General features: G+C 27.0%; 1 protein-coding gene across 1 annotated transcript in view; it reads right to left on the bottom strand.

The window, feature by feature from the left end:
* The window catches only part of IRSp53 (Insulin receptor substrate 53 kDa), a 153,679-nt gene extending 131,271 nt beyond the window's left edge, over positions 1 to 22,408 (bottom strand). Inside the window, exons 1-2 of the mRNA XM_011498988.1 lie at positions 22,178 to 22,408; positions 9,729 to 9,958 (exon numbers count right to left, since the gene is read on the bottom strand). Coding sequence (XP_011497290.1) covers positions 9,729 to 9,773 — 45 coding nt within the window. The 5' untranslated portion in view covers positions 9,774 to 9,958; positions 22,178 to 22,408. The remainder of the gene's footprint in view (positions 1 to 9,728; positions 9,959 to 22,177) is intronic.
* Between the last annotated feature and the right edge of the window lie 615 nt (positions 22,409 to 23,023).

Here is a 23,023-nt window from a genome sequence, read left to right as displayed (position 1 = left end):
TGTAATTTATTAAAATGCGTTTATGATTTCTTTTTATTTATGTTGAGCCTTACCTGTCTTGTGACTACAAATTTATACTTTAGAGAGAGAGAGAGAGAGAGAGAGAGAGAGAGAGCTAAAAATAAAAGAAAAATAAGTAAAATTGCCTATCCTATGGTAGCTTCTTTTTCTTTCTTCTTTCGCATTTTATGGAACGTACGAAAATGTTATGTTTTCCATTCGTCTTATGTATTTTTAACTTCCAAATTACCAACGTTCACACAATAAATGCATGAAACTTTTAATATTTAAAATAATCTATACCAATGAAAATTATATTCAAGTTTTGTTAAAATAATTTTAAATATGCATATGTTCAAAATTTTATACAATAGCTACTCTAAACTAATTTTTTTATTTTTTTTTAAGAAATATGTTTTGATGAAATTTTAAAGGTCAGTAAATTGAGTATATTAAAAAAAAAACCTATTTAATATAATTAATAAAACTATTGACTTGATTTAAAGGAAACAATTTCAGTAAGTAACAAAAAATTGTTACAATCTAATATGAATATTTATCTTTTAATATGTATATTTTTTATACATATATATACATATAAATTGAATATTGGATAAAGTATAAATTAAAAATTTTAAATTACAAATCGAACATTATTAATCTTAAAGAACCTCAAATATATTTCAGCTTTTATATAATTAATATGTTTTTCTCGAATTACAAATTTTATTATTCATCCGTACAAAAGAAAAAAATATTTGCATATTTATAATTAATAACAATTAATATTTGCACAGATTACTCATAATCTCAAAGTCATGAACAGTAATGACATGCTTCGGTTCACATCGATCATCTTATGTTAACAGATCTGTATTAACTTATTACATACTACCATATGTAATAACTATAATTGAACGAATGTACAAATATAGTCGGAATTTTCTATAAAAATCGCTTAGGCCAGGAGCTTTGAGCATAAGCGACATCCGCAGCATTATTATGGCTATTACCAGGCGCCAAGTTGGTGAATTCAAAACTATATCTACGCGACTAGTGTATCGTTCTTATGCACAAGCTTTATTTACATGGACAGAATGGCCCTCGTCTCGGATTGAGTGTAGTTGCCTCTCCGGGGAAATAAGCTTACGATTGGAGTGAAGCCAACGTCTAAGCCATCGAAATGTTCACGAATGGCGTGAGAGATTCCTGTTTGCATCTGCGATTTGCTCATGCTTGATATGAGAATATCGTCCCTTTAATTTATTATCGAGGACCATTTATAAAAAATTGACACGATTAATGATGATTAAAAGTGAGAAAAATTATGAATTTTATAGTGCTTTTAAAATTAATTAAAAGGAACGGCTTAACCTCATTTTCTCTAAAATTAATTATATCATGTGCGAAATGCCAGATCATTTTAATCAACAAAATTTGACATCTGTTTATCATTTTAAATATAATTTATAGCAACGATAATAATTAAAATATGTCTTTTTCCTGTACTAAAATTAAATTTTAATTAAATATTAATTATTTATGAATCTTCGCATATACGTATACGCAGAAGGTTATTTGTAAAAAAAAAAAATAAAATATTCAAAGAAAACTTAATGAATACATATTACATTGAATTTGCTACTTCAGTTTTAAATTAATATAAAAAAAAAATTATTTTTAAATATATGAGGAAATAGAAAGTTTTAGTAACGAATTTGATATTTTTAAAAATAATTATAAAGTAAAAAAAATTGTACAAGATAAATGCTCAGATAATTTGGTCATCTAGTCACGGTACATTCTTAAATTGCTAGAATAGAAAATATAATTTTCAAACATGAAGTATGGCTAGAAATGCAGAAAAAAGCAATTGTGGGTGGAAAATGAGAAACAAGCAATGATATGATGAGCTTGCATTGGTAAACATAATTCGTCTAAAAAATTTCCATAAATTCGATTATACGTATCTCTCTGGTGAAATCGCATTCAAATTTTCAGAAAAAGGCTCCTCGGCAAAAATAATAAACTAAGAGCAAATAAATAAATATATTAAATATTTTCATCGACCAATAGCCATAAAGTAATGATAAAATTTCTCTTTTTTCTACAGATAAGCATGCATGTAAAGAAGGGAGATCGACGCAAATAGAATTAATGCACAGATTCGAGTTAGAAATATAGTAAAAAGGCTAACACAGAAGATAATGGAAGTCGTGAATTAGAAACCAGGGAATCTAGTTTACGCTTTGGGGATACATTAGCCTGATGCACACGATGATAAACCAATTTCAAGATATATGATACTTAATCTTCGATCCACGAACATAAAATGTAGGCATCTAGATGAAAATTAACCGAAGCTCGCGTGTGAATCTACGGGTTTATGTATAAATAAAATCCTTTTCTGGAAATTTGAAATTAAAGCATTTGTTTACATAAATTATTAGATAGTTGATAAACTAACAACTACGTAGACGAGCTTTCTTTAGAGTTTTCATGATAAACTTCATGGGTAAAAAAATTTAATTTTTATACAAGAGATCATTTCAGATATCAAGTTTCTCCTCTATTTTAATTGCTAATATATAAACATCAAACAAAATTTTAATTATACTAATATTTTCTTAGACTTAGTCGCACTTCATATTGTATCATTATTTCATATACTTATTTTAAAATTCATTGCAAATTAGTCTCGAACAATTCGTTTAAATCCGAGAAATTATTTAAAATATTTTCATTATTTATGAATACATGTATCGGTGAAGTTTTGATATAATAAAGAATTTACTATAAATTATAAAATATTATAGAATTATTAAGGTACCGTAGTTATAATTCTTCACATAGAAATTTGAACATAATTTAAATAATACGATTGCAAGTTTAGCTCTAAATTTCTAAAATTCATTGTACTTATAATTGTTATATAGCAATAAACTGAATGGCAAAAATGTATTACATTAATGATAAATGTTTTTCAAAAGCGTTTTATTGTTAAAATCAAAATATAAATAGATTATGTATGAGTGGTTATCAGTATTTTAATTGATAAGCAATGACTTCAATCAAACATCAACATACATATATCGAATTAAATTACGCTCATATTTTATTCAATAATATTAAAGAAGATCTCTATATTCAATAATACTAAAGAAGATCTAATATACGTTAGAGAAGCTTATTAAGAAAATAATTAAAAACAAGAATATAAATACCTATTTAACGATTAATCTAAATAAAAGTTTGTAATGAGTAATTAATTAATTAAATTTTAATAAAGAAGACTAAATACTACTTATTTAATTCAACATTTATAACTAATTATATAATAACGGTTTATCTATAATTTATGTCTATATATATATATATAGACAAATAGATGGTAGAGAGCACGAGGGAGAGAGAGAGAGAGAGAGAGAGAGAGTAGTCGTACTTCAAAAATGTTTAATGAGTAAGGGACTATATTCGAAGAAAAAATATTTCTTTACAAAATTTAAATTTGACATCATTTGATTTTTATTTTAATACTATTAAGTCCCTCGATTGGCTGCAACCCAAGAGTCGTCATTTGCCCAATTCTATCCCCCATTTTTCTACAGGATAGTTTTTCTTCTGCCTACTTTCAAATTTACTGCAATGAGCTTCTTAAGAAATAAAGAAAGCTGTATCGTGTCTTACCCTTACTTTTGTTTCCCTTTTCTCCCTCAATATAAGATCCTAATTTACGTTATTTACTTTTATTTTCCAAATAACTTTATTGGAGATTTAAAATCGTGCATTAATGCTATAATTATAATCAATATTACATTTTATGATATTAAAATAGATTAGTATTTATAATTTTCAAATGGTTTTATCGAAAATGAAATAAAATTAGGTTTGATACATTGAAAAATTCGATATTTACAATTTCTAATGAATACTTCTTCGTGGTTCAACATACGTGGTTCAACTCTGGCTTATAAATACATATTTCATCAGGTAGATAAAAATATATACATGAATAAGGTTTTTTCAATCATTTTTAATGTCTTTATATTCGATAATATTTTTCTTATTAAACAAAAATTGAAGAATCGTAAGAAAATGATAAATTTCTAAATAGATTTGGAATATAAAAGTAAATTCTAAGTATTTATGAACAAATTTTAATTCGATCAATCCATTTTATAAAATAAAATTTCATTCATTGTCTATTACATTAATAAAATCATAAATATTATACTACTATATTTATTTCTTATAATTTACTTAATTACAATAACTTATCTAATGAGATTAGTATTGGTTGTTTTATATTCGAGAAAAAAGCTAAAAACAGAAAAAAGAAACTTTGTCAAATAGTTTTGTTAATACTATTGTTTAGAGAATTTATAAATACAATACAGTGTGTACGTAATAGTGTTTGACGGATTGATCGAATGAAGTTTACTGTATTACATGACGTTTACTACGATACTCGGATAACCTAGTGATTGGCAGTTCAATACACGTCCTGTCAATAATGCTTTACCTTTCATCTTTGCCTTCTAATGCAACTGAATTTAATATATAAATTATTTATTTTTCATTGTTAAGCAATTTCTAACTTTTATAGAGTATATATGAAAATCTTCATTGTCATATGAAAAATACTATGAGCACTTGATTTTACAAATTCGATTGAAAATATTGATATAATAAAACAGTTATAATAAGATACATAAAACAGAATAGTTAATTAGGTAAATAATTAATGTAACAATAATAAATTTACTGGCTAAATATTTGTTAACATAAATATGGAATAAATCTTAACATTTTATTTAATTTTTTCATTAATTTCTTTTATATATATATATTAATCAAATAAATTATTGTTAATAATAATTGTTGTTCAATAACTTACACATATAGAGAGAAAAATAAAATAATCATATGTCACAAAAATTACAATATCGATAAAATTTATAATTAAAATTTTGAACACAGATTAGATTGATATTACAGAAAAATTCACATTATAATAGTAATTATTCATATTACCGGATTATTTGTCCAGCCGTTAATAGGAACAATTCAGAAAATTTATATAATATCGAACCTCAAATAAATATATCATTCGGGATAATTAATTTGAAAAAAATTACCGATTCATTACTAAATATTGCAGTAGTGTAAATTGTATAGCATTGATTACATTTATTTTATAAGCCAAACAGTATATTATAATGCAGAATGTCACATTTCTGTATTATGTTAAGAGAGAACGAAAATGCACGAATCAAATATTAATTCGCTTCGCGTTTCTTAATTCAGCACTGAATTCAAGTGGTATTCAATCCTTTGGATACACAAGTCCCAGGATTTCAAATTTTGCATTATTAATGAGATAATGAGCTTTAAGTTTTTAAGCCTGTGTTAATGTTTATTTTATTATCAACTAATAATTTTATTAATATTGAAAGTCCATTTTTATTATAATCAAATAGATAAAGAATATATACATAATACAATAAAGATTTATATATCTTCATTTTAAATTTATGAATTGAATTAAGTGAATGCGTTCGAATGCAATCGACAATAATTATTACATGGACTTTATATACTAATACCAAATTCTTATTTTCATTGAATTTGAAATATTATGTATATTATTAGATTATTAGATTATTAGATTTTTATAGATTATTAGAGATATATATATATAATTCTTTTAGAATTTATTTATAGAAAACATTTTTCAAAAAATTTTATTTAAAAACTTATTATACAGATTCTATAGGACTAGAAAAATATTAGTTTATTTATTTAAAGAAAAATCATCTAAACTATAATCAAGTTAATTTGAAAATGTATTTTATTTGCCATAGATATTAAATAAAAATATATCGAATTGAAAATATACTTTGTAAAAATTTTGCAATTAATATGAGTACTAAATGTATGCGAGCAATTTGAAATAACTTTAATACTAGAATACTTTTAAATATTAAAGCGATTTGTATATGCTGAAAAATAAATAAAAAATAATAAAATATTTCATCATTTTTTATGCATAATAATTACTAAACCGTGTTCAATAAATATTCGCTAAGTTTTTTATTAATATGTTTTTCCTTTTTCAGCGCTGCTTTATCAGTCATTTATGCATGTAACTCTTATCTATCGTTTTCCAAAACGACACAATTGGATACTTATACTTATGATTTAAGCATGACAAATTCCGATCAAGTGACAGAAGAAAGGATGAAAAATTTTTTTAACAACTATTATTCACAAAAAGTTTAAAAGTGAAATATCCCAGAATGATATAATTAGTTTTTCTATAGCTTATTTATATCTTATATCTTGGAAACTAATATTTTTCCAGTCTTTTGTGCATATTCTAGAAAGTGAAAATATACTTGTAATGCAGTAGCAGTAAACTACTAAAGCACCACGAATAATTTTCCGAGGAGACACCTAATTATCGAGAAATTCTATGTCGACCTCAGGTACACGTACAACCCTTGGGAAAAGCCATTATAGATCGATATTGATTCTCACATATATCGCATTCTCTGGTTCCCTCCCACTACATTAATTTCTCTCTGTCTCTGTCTGGCTGTCTGTTTGTCTGTCTGTCTTTCTCTCTCTCTCTCTCTCTCTCTCTCTCTCTGAAATTTGTTCTATGCCCCTTTAATTTCTTTTCATTTGTTGTTTCCTATACCAGCTCCTTCGACTTTTAACTCAATGTTGAATTCATTTTATTTGCTACGTTTTTATTAGTTATCATTATTATCATGAACTCTTCTATGTAAAATTCGCTTGTTATTTTTTTATTTTTTGGAAATAATTGTTGAAATATACGTTTATCAATGAATCAAATTTTCCTTCTCATATCTTCTACATAGTACTAATATTGAGTAATTGACTAGTAGATGAATTAGTTAATAATTATATTAATTATAGTTCCATAATTTTATACTTATGAATTTTTTAGAAAGATAAAAAATTACTAAATACACTAAATTGTATTAAATATGCAACGATATGATTATAAATGTTTGACATCTTATGTTAATAAGAGTTAAAATTGATAATATAAAAGTTAAAATAATTACAATAGCCCAAGTAATATTAATTTTTGACGAAATTCTCTTCTTTTATGTTAAAAATTCAAATGTATATTTAAATAAATATAAGATAACCTTTTGTAATTTATAGTATGATGTTCTTACTTAGTAATATATAAAAAAATTATGAACAATAAATCAATTTCTAAGTTAAACCATGATTATACTTTATAGTATGGAATCATATCATATAAGTTTACATAGCCTACATAGTGAATAATTTAACTAACAAAATTATGATAATAAGTTCAAAGACTGTAGTACAATTAGACTTTAATTTCATTAAATACCATGAAAATTCGTATTGATATTATTCTCAGTAGACAAGAGAAAATATAAATTAATTTTATTTACTAGCTGCATCTACATTATATATTTATAAAATTATATTTATATGTTTACCAGTGATAAGATAAATATGTAAAAACTAAAATATTGTTGGTACAACGGAATAATAATTCAATGCACAAGTGCTTGTTAATGTTGTGAAACTACTATTTAATAATTTCGATAAATACAATAAAACGTATAATTTTTGTATTTCTTAATGCATTGATAGAATGTACACATACATGTACATATTAGATCCAATTTGATCGTTACTGACTTTTTAAATAATTTTCATCATAAATTAAAACATTTTTTAGATGCACGTTTAAAATTATGTTATTTGTAATAAGCGATTGGAATAATGTAATCTTACGAACATTTTTTAATCATTCAAATAAACGATTGCTCAAACGTAAAGGCACATTTAATGGCCAGAATACAGTAATTCTTTCTTAAATAACAATTATTAAATAAGCAATAATAATCTTTCGAGGCATTTTGAATGATAATAAAATGCATGTAACTCGTTTATTCTCTTGAGTTGCTTAGAATGAATCAATAGTCAAAAAATAAACTCTAGCAAATTATCACTTATGCAATTATCACTTACCTTTACAGAGTAATGGAGCGACGTTTTAACGTAAAATTGAAGTAATCATTAATTGAAAAATGTATAACGAACCTGACTATATCCATAAAAATATTTCTAACGTTCAATTGGTATGCATCGTTGGTAAATTAAATAACAAATGGTCGATGAAAGTATTAGTAGTCGTAAATATAGAATTGCAAGTAGCTACTGTGAATTTGAAAATCCATTTTCTGCATGTATTTTATCAAGTATGATGCTCATAATAGAACCTCCCAGTGCCATACATATACCAGGTTTCAATTTATCCCCTTTTCATCCTCTTACGCACCTACAGCTGACGCTTACGGACCCTGTGATGCCCTCCTAACTGGTTTTCGTCTGTATACACGAAGTCGCCTGGCGTAACTCCATTCAAGGGAGGCATTTCCGCTATCGTTATCGGGAGGCGCGGCGAGGGTGAGTCAGGATTATCATTATACTCCGAAGATCGTATCTTGGCCGGCGTCTCGCTCGCTTGCATTGTGCACCGCTGATCCTCTGCGAATAAGGATCATCCCAGCCTTACTTTGGCAATGAGATATTCTGGCTGATCTTAAACGCGTTTACGGATTTACGTGCATTGTCAATAATGGTGAAAAAGGGCATTAATTATTTAAGATATAAAAGACCGATCTATCGAAACTGAAGATATAAACATAACGGGGATGTTGAATAATATTTAACTTTGGATAATGTCTTTTTAAAGTCTTTTTAAATTTAAACATTTTGCGTATTATAGATATTAGGTTACTAAGATCAAATTTCTTCCTTATGGATGTGATAGATTGGTCGAAGATTTTAATTTACAGTTTGACAGTAAATTATAAAAGTTAGTAAAAATCTTTCCTTTTTGCTATACGTAAACAAAATTTTAACAATTAATTTAAATTTGACAATAGAGAGAAAATAACGTCATAAATACAGATACTGAATAAATAGAGACAAGTAGGAAATATGTCATATGGTAAATTCGAACCCTAACAATTTTCAAAATCTCTTAGCAAAAAAGACCTATTTTATTTTATTTTACCATTTTCATGATAATTACAAAGATCAATTTATCTAAAAGAAAATGTTATCATATAGAGTAATCATATTTTTCGAATGAAACTTGTATAAAAGTATAAATATAAATATTTAACATTTAATTATTTCGTGCTAAAGAAAACGGTATCACGTAGAAACAGTATTTAATAAAGACTTACCATTTTCGCAGTGTAATATTCTTCAAAGGTTAAAGAAAAATAGAGGTGATTAAAATGCTATTTCATACGGAGAATGAAAAAGCACTTCTATTAAACATTCCGGTAAAAAGAATGTATATCGTCATGCATTGTCTTGACATACATAACTCATTAACACTACTTAACACGTTTACCTATCCCAACGAAAGCACTTATAATATCTTTGACCCTTTACCTTATATTATTTTAAAAATAATTAATAGAGCCAATTTAAAGAACATCCCGTTATATAATTTATTTGATATAATGAGGCTGTCGAGTGATTGAATCTCAACGTATACAAATACATTTTCTCAAAATTATTAAAATTATTTACAAAATACGAAAATCAATGAGCACTATACATTGTCCAATAACGTATGCTCATAGCAATTCACTTATACGAAACAAAAGGCTATCCAACATTCTACATACCTTATAAATATCGTCGACCAATTTCGTGAGCTCCTCGGTCTCCATGACGTTACGTAGGTGGACCAACAAAGGCCTAGATTCTCTTTCAAGAAGTGACGAGTGAACGGTTGAGTTTAAAAGATTGTCATGTTCTCCTTACCAGCGCTATCACTTCCAGTTTCACTATTGCTGGGCGTGCACAAGATGGTATTTGCCGATTTATCTATGCAAAATTGCACCGCGATCTTAATCTGAAATAATTGAATGTTTATAATAATTTATAAGGGAATATAAGCAAGAAAATGGATGAGGAAGACGATTGCATTCTTTGCATAATAATAAAAAGATTTTACAGTTTAATCGCAGATTCTTCATTGATAAATATAAGAAGGGACTTGTAGAGTGCTTCGTTTGCTTTTCCGTTCAATGATCAAGTACGGCTGCATATGTTGTGAACATATTATCTCATCTAGTGTCAGCACGTATAATCGATTAGACTCATTATAAAACATTACAAAAAATAAATAAAAAAAAATAAAATAAAATTGCGGAAAGGAAAGTCTTATGTGTATCGATATTCATTGAAATGTATTAAAAATCTTATGAATTTTACAAAGATACTTTAGCCATTTACTATGAACTATATTAAAAATGTATTAATCAATGACAACGTAATTGAAACACTTATTGAAAATTATTAATCCAACAATTATTTATGTAATTTATCTTTCTTATTAAGATTTAAAATAATTAGAGAAACAAAATACAAATTTTAGAGTGATTTAATGACTCAATCATAATCACTTATAAAAATAATTATACAATACAATAGGGACGGTAAATAAACCATTTTGTGGATTAGTTGCGTTATACCTTTGTAAATAAAACCACGATCAAATCAAAGATTCAGATGAATTGGTGTTAAATAATTAAATCAAAATAAAAAAAATTTTCTCAAGAACACCATTTAATTTATAATGCACAGTTCGAACAATATAATTGAAACAGAATTAAATATAATTTAAATACATAAAATAACAATGAAATAAATAATAAGTAAGGAACGTACATGAGGAGATATTCTAGTTGGAAGTATTTATGCCATAGATTAAAATCGCTTACGAAACACATTTATATAGTATGATCGGTATGTGAGTAAATCATTGTAGTAAACTATTCGATATTTATAAGCGAGTGCTAACAATAAAATATATTTCAATTAATATGTCTAAATATTATGGTGAAAGTATTATTGAAATATTATGCTTAATTAACTCCAAGTAGATTTCTATGTAATAATTTATAATCATACAATTCTATATAAAATCTTACTGCATACAAATTGAATTTTTTAAATATCATAATTGTGATTCGTGAACACCTTGTATCGTATGAATAATGATAATGCAATGAAGGATGAGAGAAAAAAAAGTACAATCATATTATAATTATAATAAAAGCAAACGGTCGATAAAAAATTAATTTATCAAAAGAGTGATAAGTAGATAAAATACAATGAGAGGGAACGAATAAAATACTGAATGAACAATAAAATCAACCTTAATTAAATGTATTTTATAGATTATTTTTTTCTTTATGTTATAAGTTACAAAAAATGTTGTCATCATATCTAAAGTTTTAAGATTTATATGTAATCACATCATAATAAAGTAACTCATTCCAAATTCTGATATAATGTACATCAATCTTTATATAATCATATTATACAAATACGAATAGATAAATATAACTTAGGAATAAAATATTTAAAACAATATTTAAATGAGAAAGTGACAAAATAGATATTATCGAAAATTGTATTGTAAAGATAAAAATACACAAAAGAAATCATGTGCTTTCCTTAATATTAGAACAATAAGTAATTATACAGTTTTTCGATGGATTATATTTACATTGGAAAAACAGAAATATAATATTAAATGTCAAATTAATAAAATTTTAAATATAACGAGATAAAGGTAAAAAGTCAAAAGTATATTAATTGTAATAGACGTAAGATTTTTAAAATCTATAAAAATTACATGGCATTAAGTAAATAAAAATAATATTACTATTATTAAAAATTATTAAATATTGACGTACTAATAACATTTTTCAAGCGATAATAATTGTTTAAAAGCACATAAATACTGATATATTTTCCATAATTATGTGGAAATTAATGAGCAGAAGGTTGCATATATTTCAATTTCAAAGAGATTATATTGTCCATTTTAAGTTAATTTACAAATCCATTAAATCTATAAAATTGTATATTTCTTATTGCATTTGTCAGAAACTTTTTAAAGACATAGTAACATTTGCTCCCTTAATAGAACGAAGTACCACAGTAAACGGTGTCTTAGTACCATAATTCTCGTGGGTATTTTTCTCTAAGAAATCACCATCAATCACAGGTTTCTAAATGAAAATTAGCTCGATCAATTAGCTAATTAATAAAAATATTCATTATGTTGATGCAGCAGCAAAACCCTAACGACAATCTAAAATAAATAACAAACTGACACGGCATCGAAGCCTCATCCACGCCTGTATTTTCTTGCCTATACACGCTAGATTCGAGCGACCTAGTATGAACGGATATTTAGTACCGCGTCCATTTAGGAGTGCGTACGCACTAAGAAAGAAAAAGAGAGAGAGAGAGAGAGAGAGAGAGAGAGAGAGAGAGAGATGATGTACAGTTCTCGAAAATGAGTCCGCAGGTCCGAGCTGAGCTGGGAAATCGACGATAAACTCTGGATATCTCGATTCCCGGGGCAGGCGGCGATCAAGTCGAAGCGCTTAAGTTGGCGCCAAGCCGAACGCGCCACTCGCCTCGACACAAGTTACTTTCATTTCGCAAGGATAGTCCCCGACGCGAGTTGCGCCGCCGCATTTCGTAAGAGGAAAAGGGGCCTTTAAGCGCTCGCTCTCGTCCAATGAACCGACACGAGTGTACCACAGAATCGTCGAGTCGCTCTTTGTATATAGGGCAATGCACGGGGTCCGATACTCACGAGATTGTGATAAATGTGAGCGACAGCTGTTGAAGCGAGACAGCTGCTCTCCACCGTTCCGTTGAAAATCTCATGGCTTACGTGTTAATTGCGCTGTGGCTTTTCAAATCGCTGCTTAATGAATTGAGAATAATTCCGGGTCATTAATGATGCTGATTGAGCTCGATGTTGACTATAAGATAGGAAAATATTCGCTATGGGCATCGTTTGCACATCGTTAGACGAATTTCCTTTAATGACATTGGCCGCATTTGACATTTTTCTTTAACCCTATGATAATGCCTCGATCGAGTGGTACTTAATGGCTTAGATAGCGATACTTTGCTTTTGGATTTTTATTTATTAGTCGTATTTTCATTACGAGTCGTCTTATAATTAATGCGATAAATAATGCCTAGACATGATGATCATAAAAATTGTTTATCAATTACTTTGCGCGATAAATGCTTCCGCATTATGTGCAATAATATAGGAGTCATTACGTTATGTAATAAGGAAATTAAATAAGTAATCGTATTCCGATTTGGAATACGATAAAAATAAGCAATATTTGAAACGTACGTATTATTTATTAACCAGAATTTTTCTGGTACCTCATAGTCACATAAACTCGCCTACTGATAAAATACGAGAGTACTCTTATGCAAAGAAAAAAAATAATTAACCTATTTAGCATATTTCGGGCCACTATATCAAAGTTCACTAATGGAATTTTTCGTTTACGTTTTTGTAATAACGATTGTAATAGCAGTCACCTTAACAGACGTAGCACCAAAGAATTTCGAGAATTCTCTTTGCCATTGTATTTTCGGAAACAATTATGGTGTGTGATAAGATTTATTGCAAAGCATAAAGTAAAACTTTTTTTTAACTAAGTGCTTTTACGCTTAATATTAGAAGGAATTTTTAAAATTTTACCATCGAATAACGATGTGTTTATAAAATTTCTATCTTCAATTTTGCCAATTACTTACAACACTTTTTCAATTATATTCCTTTTTCTAATCTCTTCCAAAAATATATGTAGCGTGTTGTACGTAATATAATAACTTTAACCGGATCCTCAAAAATCTCCCTTATTTTAATAAAAGTCAAAAGTAGAAGGGACTAAAATAAGTACATATTATGTTCGTTTTATCTATACAATATAATGTGATATAATAAGAATTGCAAAAAATCAAGAAATACTACGCATCATGAATGTTGTTGTGCATGATGTTACGCACAACTAACGATACGATGATTTATAATATGTTACTCCATTCTTCTCTTTCTTTAAGCTCCGAGTCGTTTTATTATCCTTTCTTTCATACAAACTTACATACAATTACGACTCGGCAAAAGTTCAGGCTTCGAAGGAATCATGGTCTATTATGCAGTAACACGTCGATTAAAAAATGCATTAGTATCACATCTTTTGTGCTTTAAAAAACCTAATACACACCGTAAAAATGTATATAATGACGTTTTTCATAGAGATAATAGCAAATTATCGTGATAATATATGATTGTTAGCCTAATAATATATTGTACTAATTTGCACTAAAGTAAATATTTCATTCATATGTCATTTTAAGTTATATTTTTAATAGATAAATATTTTATAAATTTTCAGATTTGTAATGTACATTAAAGCATATTAAAAGATTGAGAACTCAATTATTCGACCATCTATATGAAATATAATAATTTTCAAAATGTTGAAAGAGTTGAAAAAGTATTTGTATGTTATATTATTAGAATAATATCACGCTAATGGAAAAGAAAAAATTAAATCCGATTAAAAGAAGATATCGTGCATTCAATGGAATTTTATTGTTCATACTTTTAAAAATACTTTGTTTGTTCGTATATTTTTTTTTTGGTATTGGACATATATTTTGTTAAATATTGTTAAGAAAATTTATATATCGCATCAATGTATCACATTGCCCATTTAAATTAAATAATAGAACGTGAAAAGTAAATACAAAATACCGCAACACTGCCTCGAAGATATATGTGTAAAAGCATGAATAAGTATTCGTTATAAATTGTATTACAATATAATTACTCGTCCTAAAATAATTTTAACATTCATAATTTATTTCTACACCAAGCATAACTTTTTGAGATTTCCTAAGTACCGCTTACGGCACCTAGTAAACAATGTCCTCGATCATACATATTTGTGCTTACATATAGGGGAAGAAATTTATCGTACACCAATGGCACTATGGTATAAGTCAAGTGATGCTTGAGATCATCGTACTCTCTCTCTCTCTCTCTCTCTCTCTCTCTCTAAAAATCGAGATAATTATTTAATAAAATAATAACCAAATAATTAACTATCAAAAGCCATATTATTATATGTAAATGCAATAATATTAATAATTCTAACAGTACCTCAAATCGTTGTGTCAATTTTTATTTTCGATTATTCATATATAAGTATTAAATTCAATTTTACTTCAATAATCATACAAGGATTTAAGTCAATTAAAAAATCACAAAAAATTAATTCTTATGCTTAAAAATATATATTGTTCTCTTATAATTTAATAGGAATTATAATGAATTTTGAATCCTCAAAACATATATAGAAAATTGCTTAGCTTTTTGTCATCATCAAACATCACCACTTCATTTCTAAAACTTACTTCGTACACTTATTTTATCTGATATGATTTATGCAATATGATATTTACATTCATAATTTATAATTGGACTCGTCTTTCTTTTTCACTGTCTCTACTATTTATTTATTGTGTTATTATAACTATAAACTATAATCGTAAATTTTAATTAAACTTTAAACTATAAACATTCATAATTTGACAGTACAATAGTACACAATTTTTTTTTAAATGAAAGTTGAACTTCAATATAATTATAAATATTGATATGTAAAAAATTACTATAAAATTGTTATCGGTAATTTATGGCAAATAAAGTGTTTTATTATATATAAAGTTAATATAACAAAATTTGGCTTTTAATTCATTTTTTTTAACAGACTTTAAAACTAGAAACTATATTTAGTTGCACTTTTCAATGATCCATTTCTTATCTGACAAACTTTAATCGCCAATCAATATCTTCGAAGCCTATAGTAATGTATACTAAATAAAATGTTCAATCTTAATGAATCTCGGATAAAAATTTCAAAGTGGTTCATAAAAAATTAATGTTTCAAGTAATCAAAATTATATTTATTGAATATAGAATAAATAACAAAATATAATTAAAAGGAAAAAAATGAAAACCGTACTGTATAAACATTTTAAATAAAAAATATGTTTTTAAAGAATAGCCTTAAAGTTACTTTTTTTCGAAAGAAAAATTTTTAGTTTGTTTTTATTCAAAAAAAAAAATATCTGTCTGACAATGGATTTAAGTTTTAGACAAGATTTTTGCATTATCAAAATACTGTCTATTTCAAACATAGTTTAAACAAATGTTTTTATCTGTTTTTATAATAATAATTCGAAAACAACTCGTCTCTTGGTAATCTAACGGACTAATCAGCGGTACTTATATGTGTATAATATTCCTTTCAGGAATTAGTGGAAAGTATTCAGGAGATATTGGCTATTTATTTTAATTCAAACTATCCGTTATGTCCTATTCAAAGAATTTTTCTAAAGTTTCTTCTTTAAAAGAACTTTACAAAAACGTTCCTTTCATACTCATTAATAAAATAAAAGGCTATTCTATAGGTCGTAAAAATATTGAAATATATCGAGATACTCTATATATTTATATTCCAAGAATGATATATCAATGATTCAGTGACGTAAGATAGCAAAACTCATTGTAAGTACTTAATTAATAAAATTTCTTTATAATGTAAAAATTATATATATATATAATCTTTATAAAATTCATAGTTTATTCAATTGTTGAAATAAAATAATTTTTATTTTTTAAAGCAACTAAAAATAAATAACATTTATTATTTAATAAATATCAATCGCTGGGAGTTCTTAAAATAATTTATATGTTGAATAAAAATCATAATTAAATGAGTGGCTCTTTATAAAATATATATTGTTAACATTTCTTTTTAATCGATTAATATATATTAAAATTGGATAAATTTAATGGGAACTAATTTTGATGGAATATAATAATATTCTCGTTGTTTTACTTCAAATTTGAAAAATTAATCATACTAATAACTATTTGTTTGGGTCTGTGTGTGTATATGTGTGTGAATGAGTGTGCGTGTGTGTGTGATATTTAAAGAAAATTCAATTATTTAAATTTAATCGGATTAGTTAGTGATTGGCTTGTAATTACAATTATAAATTGTATGGGCACAATTTAACATTTAAATAATACATATAACAATATTCAGGCATATAGGCATATATATATATATATATATATATATGCGCATATATGTACAAAGATGGGCAAAATTATATTTAAATTTATATAATTATGCATATATTGATAAATAACTGTACTTGGTAATATTTTTGAAACATACTTTCGAAACAGTGGAAGTGAATTCCTCATAAATTATTCAAAAAAAATTGAAAAATAAAAAAAGGAAATGACGCTCATCGGTCAGTTTAAAGAAAAACAGAGCGACCAAGTGTCTTTCCCCAGTTCCATCTCAGCCGATTAACTCAATCATCCCCCCCCCGCCCCGCCATTGCTCCCACGTCAGCCGCCGGGCCGCGAAAACCATCGACCAAGCAAATAAAAATAATATCTACCGTCGATCTCAGTAATTAATCGGCGTCGCGCGCCCTTGCCACTTCCTCCATTGAAATCGAGGACGTGGAATGTCGTCGGCCGACTCCTCGAGAGAGCCGCGTCCGCCCGGTTTAACGGTACCCGCGCGCTGCCCCACGATATTCCTGGAGCGCGTGCGCGTACATAGGCGCACCTGCGCGCGACCTTTGCTCGGACGGTGCTGCGCGAGTAGGCGTTAAGGCCTATTCGCCGAATGGAATTTTTGCTCGCCGTAGGGAGGTGAAAGGACGGCTAGAGTGCGGAATACTTTGGATTTTCGGTTTGCAAATAATTACGCGCGTAGCGGACGCTTTTGCTTTTGATGGGCATTCGCTCAATAACTGAGTAAAGCAAATATTTTCCTCCGATCGCGAAATCGAAGAGTCGTCCTGAATGTTGTTTCGACGTAATGATAATTACTAATCGATCGAATCAAACGATTAATGCTTAAAGTCGAACAGTTTTTTTTTCTTTATTTGGTCGTGCGGATCTGTAGATTTTCAGGAAACGTATTTTTGTCGAAGATTAGAATAAATTATAAATAAGTATCAATTAAATTTGTATTAGATAATAATTACGTGAGGAAATGAATTCATGCATCTAAAACCAGGCAAATCTCCCTTAAAGCATACAGCATAAAAATATATTGATAAATATCCCGAGCTACGAATTACTTTCGTAATACTTGTGCATACAGTTTTATACGTTATGGATAGCTGTATTTGTGTAAATAATAAAAAACTCTTTTGCAATTTAAATAGCTTCGCGAAATATTCTAAGACATATTTTCGAAGTCATTTTTTATATATTTTGTTTTATATATATATATATTGGGGGAGGGGTGATTAGTCGTTAAATTCAAGTTCTATCTTCATTCTATATGAAATTTTGAAAAAAAAATCGATTCTTTGGATCTTCTCGTATGAAATATCAAACAAAATCAATTATAATATTTCAATTACAAAGAATCTAATGTGAATACACTTCAAAAATCAATAAATATTATTACTAATAAACAACACTGAAATGCTCCTCGGTCGTACAAAACTGTTTTATTACAAAAAGAAAAAAAAATTAATTTTTCGTTTTATTAATTACAAAATATTTTTATCCGACAGAATTTTATGTAAATCGAGCATTTAAACAATTATGTATTATATATAATAATTATGAACATATAATGCATGTATGTAAGCAGTATATAAGTATTAATACTTTGCAACGTTTTGTTCGGCATTATCTTGGAATTTTTCCCATTGCAAATATTAGTTTTTTGTAAAAAAAAAGAAATAACTAGTTTTTGTTCTATAAAGTTTTTACTTTACCAATTTTAATGAAATTATTCTACTCAATGCTAACAATAGGCAGTTTATCTTTTTCTACTCTATACCATTAAAATTAATCATTTGATGTTTGTTTTATGAGCAGAATTAAAATTTTAATCAAATTAAATATTAGAGTTTTTATAATACTATGAGTATATACTTGCTTATAGCTGCTGCTAGTGAGTAAGAGTGACGAAATTTGATTTTTTAAATTATTAATTTTTCTATATAACTATCTTTTGTCACTAGATACATTTAAAAATATACTGAATTAGTCTTTACTATAGAAACACACTTAATTTATTTACTAAATCCAAATTACAAAATTTAAAAATATTTATTAGTACCCACTAAATAATATATTTATTTAGTCAATTCGATCATCCATAAATATAATACCATAAAAATAATATATAATACTAAGCGAATTACGGTTAAAAGAAAAGTTAATACTAATTAAATTATCAAAAAGCAAAAAATATCTTATACACATTCCTGTTTGAGCGACGAGTGGAATAAATGTAAATTATTAGCTACTTTCTGATGCCTGATGTAACTAGTTCCTACAATTTCTTTTTATAAATTACGCATTCATTATTTTTTTTCTCATGGAATACTAGGATACAGATGTAACTATTAGCGGTTATTTATTAAATTTTGATACGGTGTATTGTAAAAGGATTATAAAATTCTGCATATTTAAATGTACGTAATAATTTACCGAATTTATAGAGGCAGTCAACTTGATTATTTTGAGTCAGCATTCACGTAGTTTCTTTTTCAATCATTTTATCTACGTTATTGAGGAAGCAGATATTTCTATAGCCAAATATCATAAGAATCAAAATTCCTAAAATTTCGGAATATTTGCATATAATTCTACTATCACGTGTGATCATCTTTTTAAGCTAAAAACTATACAGAATAAGTAATGAAACTCTTCCATTACGGATAATTATCTAGATATAAGTACCTCAGAATTTTAATATCGAAAAATTGTCGTACCAGTTTTTACGATATTATCTTATTATAGAAATTACATTATAGAAATTCGTAACGGTAACCACATTAGCAGAATTTCAAAACTTATATCATTAAAAATTATGTATGCTTTGCAATCTATCGAATAAGTTATTACGAATAATGTAAAAATTGTTTTATATTTTAAATGCATGATATTTAATATGAATTCTTACCGATAAATTTTCTGTTCGATCCGATTTCTGAACTACTTGTAGTTAAAACTATATTCAATACTACATATTATAAATTATTGTTAATATTTAAATAAAAATATAAAATAAATTGTATATAATACTGAGTTGTAAGTTGAAATATCATGTATACATTTGTCTAGGCTAAATGTAAAAATAATGACAATCTAATTTAAATATAATTTTATTAACCTATCTAAAGTACAATGTACTATGTAATATTAAATTGAACGATATATTTGATTGATTATTTGATGAATTTCTAATTTAAATATTCCTATATAATTATTTGCACAATATTTTGTGAATTTATCATTTAAAATTATTAAAGAATAAATGTTAAAAGTATATACTTAATCATATTGCAGAAGTTAAATGTATAATAAAGAAAACTTTATTAACTGTACTAAAACTTATTATTTAATTATTTAATTATTATGTATATAACTACTAATATATCACTTGGTTTATGTAGCAATTATAGATTATTTTTCAATTTTCTTTGAATATATATGAAACCAGTACTTAAATTACTACTCAAATGTAATTGAAAAAACTTTTAATCCAAATTGAAATACGTATTAAATTGTGATATTTGTAAAGTTTATTAATAAAGAACGAATAATAAACATAAACATTCTTTAGAATTATTATAGAACCTGAAACATGGAAAAATGTACATGAATCGTAAATAATCTGAAATTGTTAAATTTTATAACAAACTGCTCTTCAAAATGCGTAAATCCTTCGTAATACGCGAATAAATAAAAATATTACTTGAAAAGAAATAGCTAAAATCCATTAAAGTAGAATACGTATTTGAAAACAGATTAATTAATTAAATGAAAAAAAATGTGAAAAGAATGAATTTACAAGATGAAAAGTAAAAATATAAATTTCCAATAAAAGACAAGAGATTTTTTTTTAATAATAAAATTAAAGCGTCAGCATTTATTTAAATTTTTTTTAATACCACTTACAGAACAATGCCTAAGTACCTTAAGAGCTCAAGTAGTAAAATGTTTAATTCGAATATTTATCTCTATTTTTTCTAATAAACATCAAGAGGGTATGGCGTTTGAAGCTTCCATTTACTTTTTCAATTGTTCCACTCTTTCTCTTTTTATAATTTGTCATATTATTCATTATTTATTGGGAAAATACCATACTCCAATCAGATTTAATTTATTTCGAATTGCAGTTACCAAAGTGGCTTCGAATTTCATTGAAACACTGTTAATATTTACATAAAATTTTCAAACACTTAAAACATGACATATAAGCTTGTACGAGCTGTATTAAATCAAGAAAGTGGAGCATCCCCAAATGATATATATATATATATATATATATATATATATATATAAATTCATTGGATTACAGACGATAATAAACGAACTAATGATAAAATTTCTTTTATTTGTGTAAAAACACTAATATTTTTTTTAGAAAACATTTTATTCGTGTAATTGCAAATAGAGTGATGTAGTGAAAAAATATATTGTAAACATGAGCAAAAGTAAAATAAGCGTATTAAATTAAATACAACTTTTAAATTTATAGAATTAAATTAAATTAAGTACGGCTACATTTGAAATACTCGGGAAATATAATCAAAATTTCTTGTTATTATGAATATGAGGTCATACCGTTTATGATCATACGTTTTAATTTTTAATCAACAATTATGTAAATTGATCCAATCGAAGCTATAAATTTTTTTTTTCAAATTCAAAAAAAACAATCTACATCAATTAAATATTTTATATTATCAAATGGAGAATCTTTTTTTATTTTCAATATTCAAATTTTTGTCTAATTATTTTTAAAATTTATTTCCATGAAGAGACATATTATTTGAAATTCATATTTATTAATCTAAAGATAGATAATACATAGAGCTGTCGGAAAGCAATATTTATTCATGTATGTTCTATGCTGTTAATAAAATCGCTAAATGAGATTTAAAAAGTAGTAGATTGCTATAGTTTCGTTATTATATCCATCCAATTGACATCGAATTAAAATGAAATATTTAAAAAGAAAAAACAAACAAGAATGGATTAACGATATTTCTTTGTTTATTACATCAATAAATCTGGAAATATGAATGGTTATCTCCATTCTTGATTAACTTGTGCGTCCATATAATGCATCTTCAAATAATTTATCTTTTAAATTGAACTTACATGTATGTCGAATTCTTTTATATCCCGCCTCTGCTACCGTTTACGTTGGGCCAAACCAATTTTCACGACAACTCCTTATCAAAATTTTCGAAAATTACATCGATAGCAGCAGAGAAACAAACTTTATCGAACTTTCTATGGTATAAAAAAAAAACAAAGAAATTTATGGAAAATTCGGGAAAACAAAGTATAAACGCCGAAGTAGTAAATAAGGTAAAGGATTTAAATAAAAGTAACAGATGTCAGGATGCTAGCAGGCATATAATAAATACACAATAAAATTTTGATGAAGAGTCGAACGATAAGCCACACTTAATCGTAAATTTCCAATTTAAAAATTTACTGATACGCCGGAAAAAAAACACTCGTCCAGTGATGGCACGGATAAAAAAGGGCCTCCTGTCGCGTGGAAGCGCGCGAAGCGACTGGTGCAGTATCTCTCACCAAGCCTGCCCCATTCCTCTCTCTCTCTCTCTCTCTCTCTCTCTGTCTCTCTCACTTTGCCTCTCTCTAGGTCTCTTGCAAAATGCGCGCGCCGTGACTTTCCGCGGATCGGCGCAGGCGAGGAGGACGGCGGCCGCTCACTCCAACAGCTTTCCTCCGTACCTTCTTTCACTCGAGTGTGGCATGTCACACCTGAATCTATGTGATAGTGGATACACCTCAAAAGCAATCTCGATCGTTATGCCGAAACGTAAAAGCGGATCTTGTCGAGCTATCGTTGGCTAACCGGGCGATCGGCTGACAACTCATGCGCTGACCTTAGATGTCCCTCGAGTGTCCAGAGATCGACTCTGCCGGGAAAAGCGAATAACTCCAACTTGGACGAGATGCTAATTTCATTCG

Source organism: Ceratosolen solmsi, unplaced genomic scaffold, assembly GCF_000503995.2.
Source record: "Ceratosolen solmsi marchali unplaced genomic scaffold, CerSol_1.0 scaffold2, whole genome shotgun sequence".
In the NCBI taxonomy this organism is placed as follows: Eukaryota; Metazoa; Arthropoda; class Insecta; order Hymenoptera; family Agaonidae; genus Ceratosolen; species Ceratosolen solmsi.
This window is presented reverse-complemented; position numbering and strand designations above follow the sequence as displayed.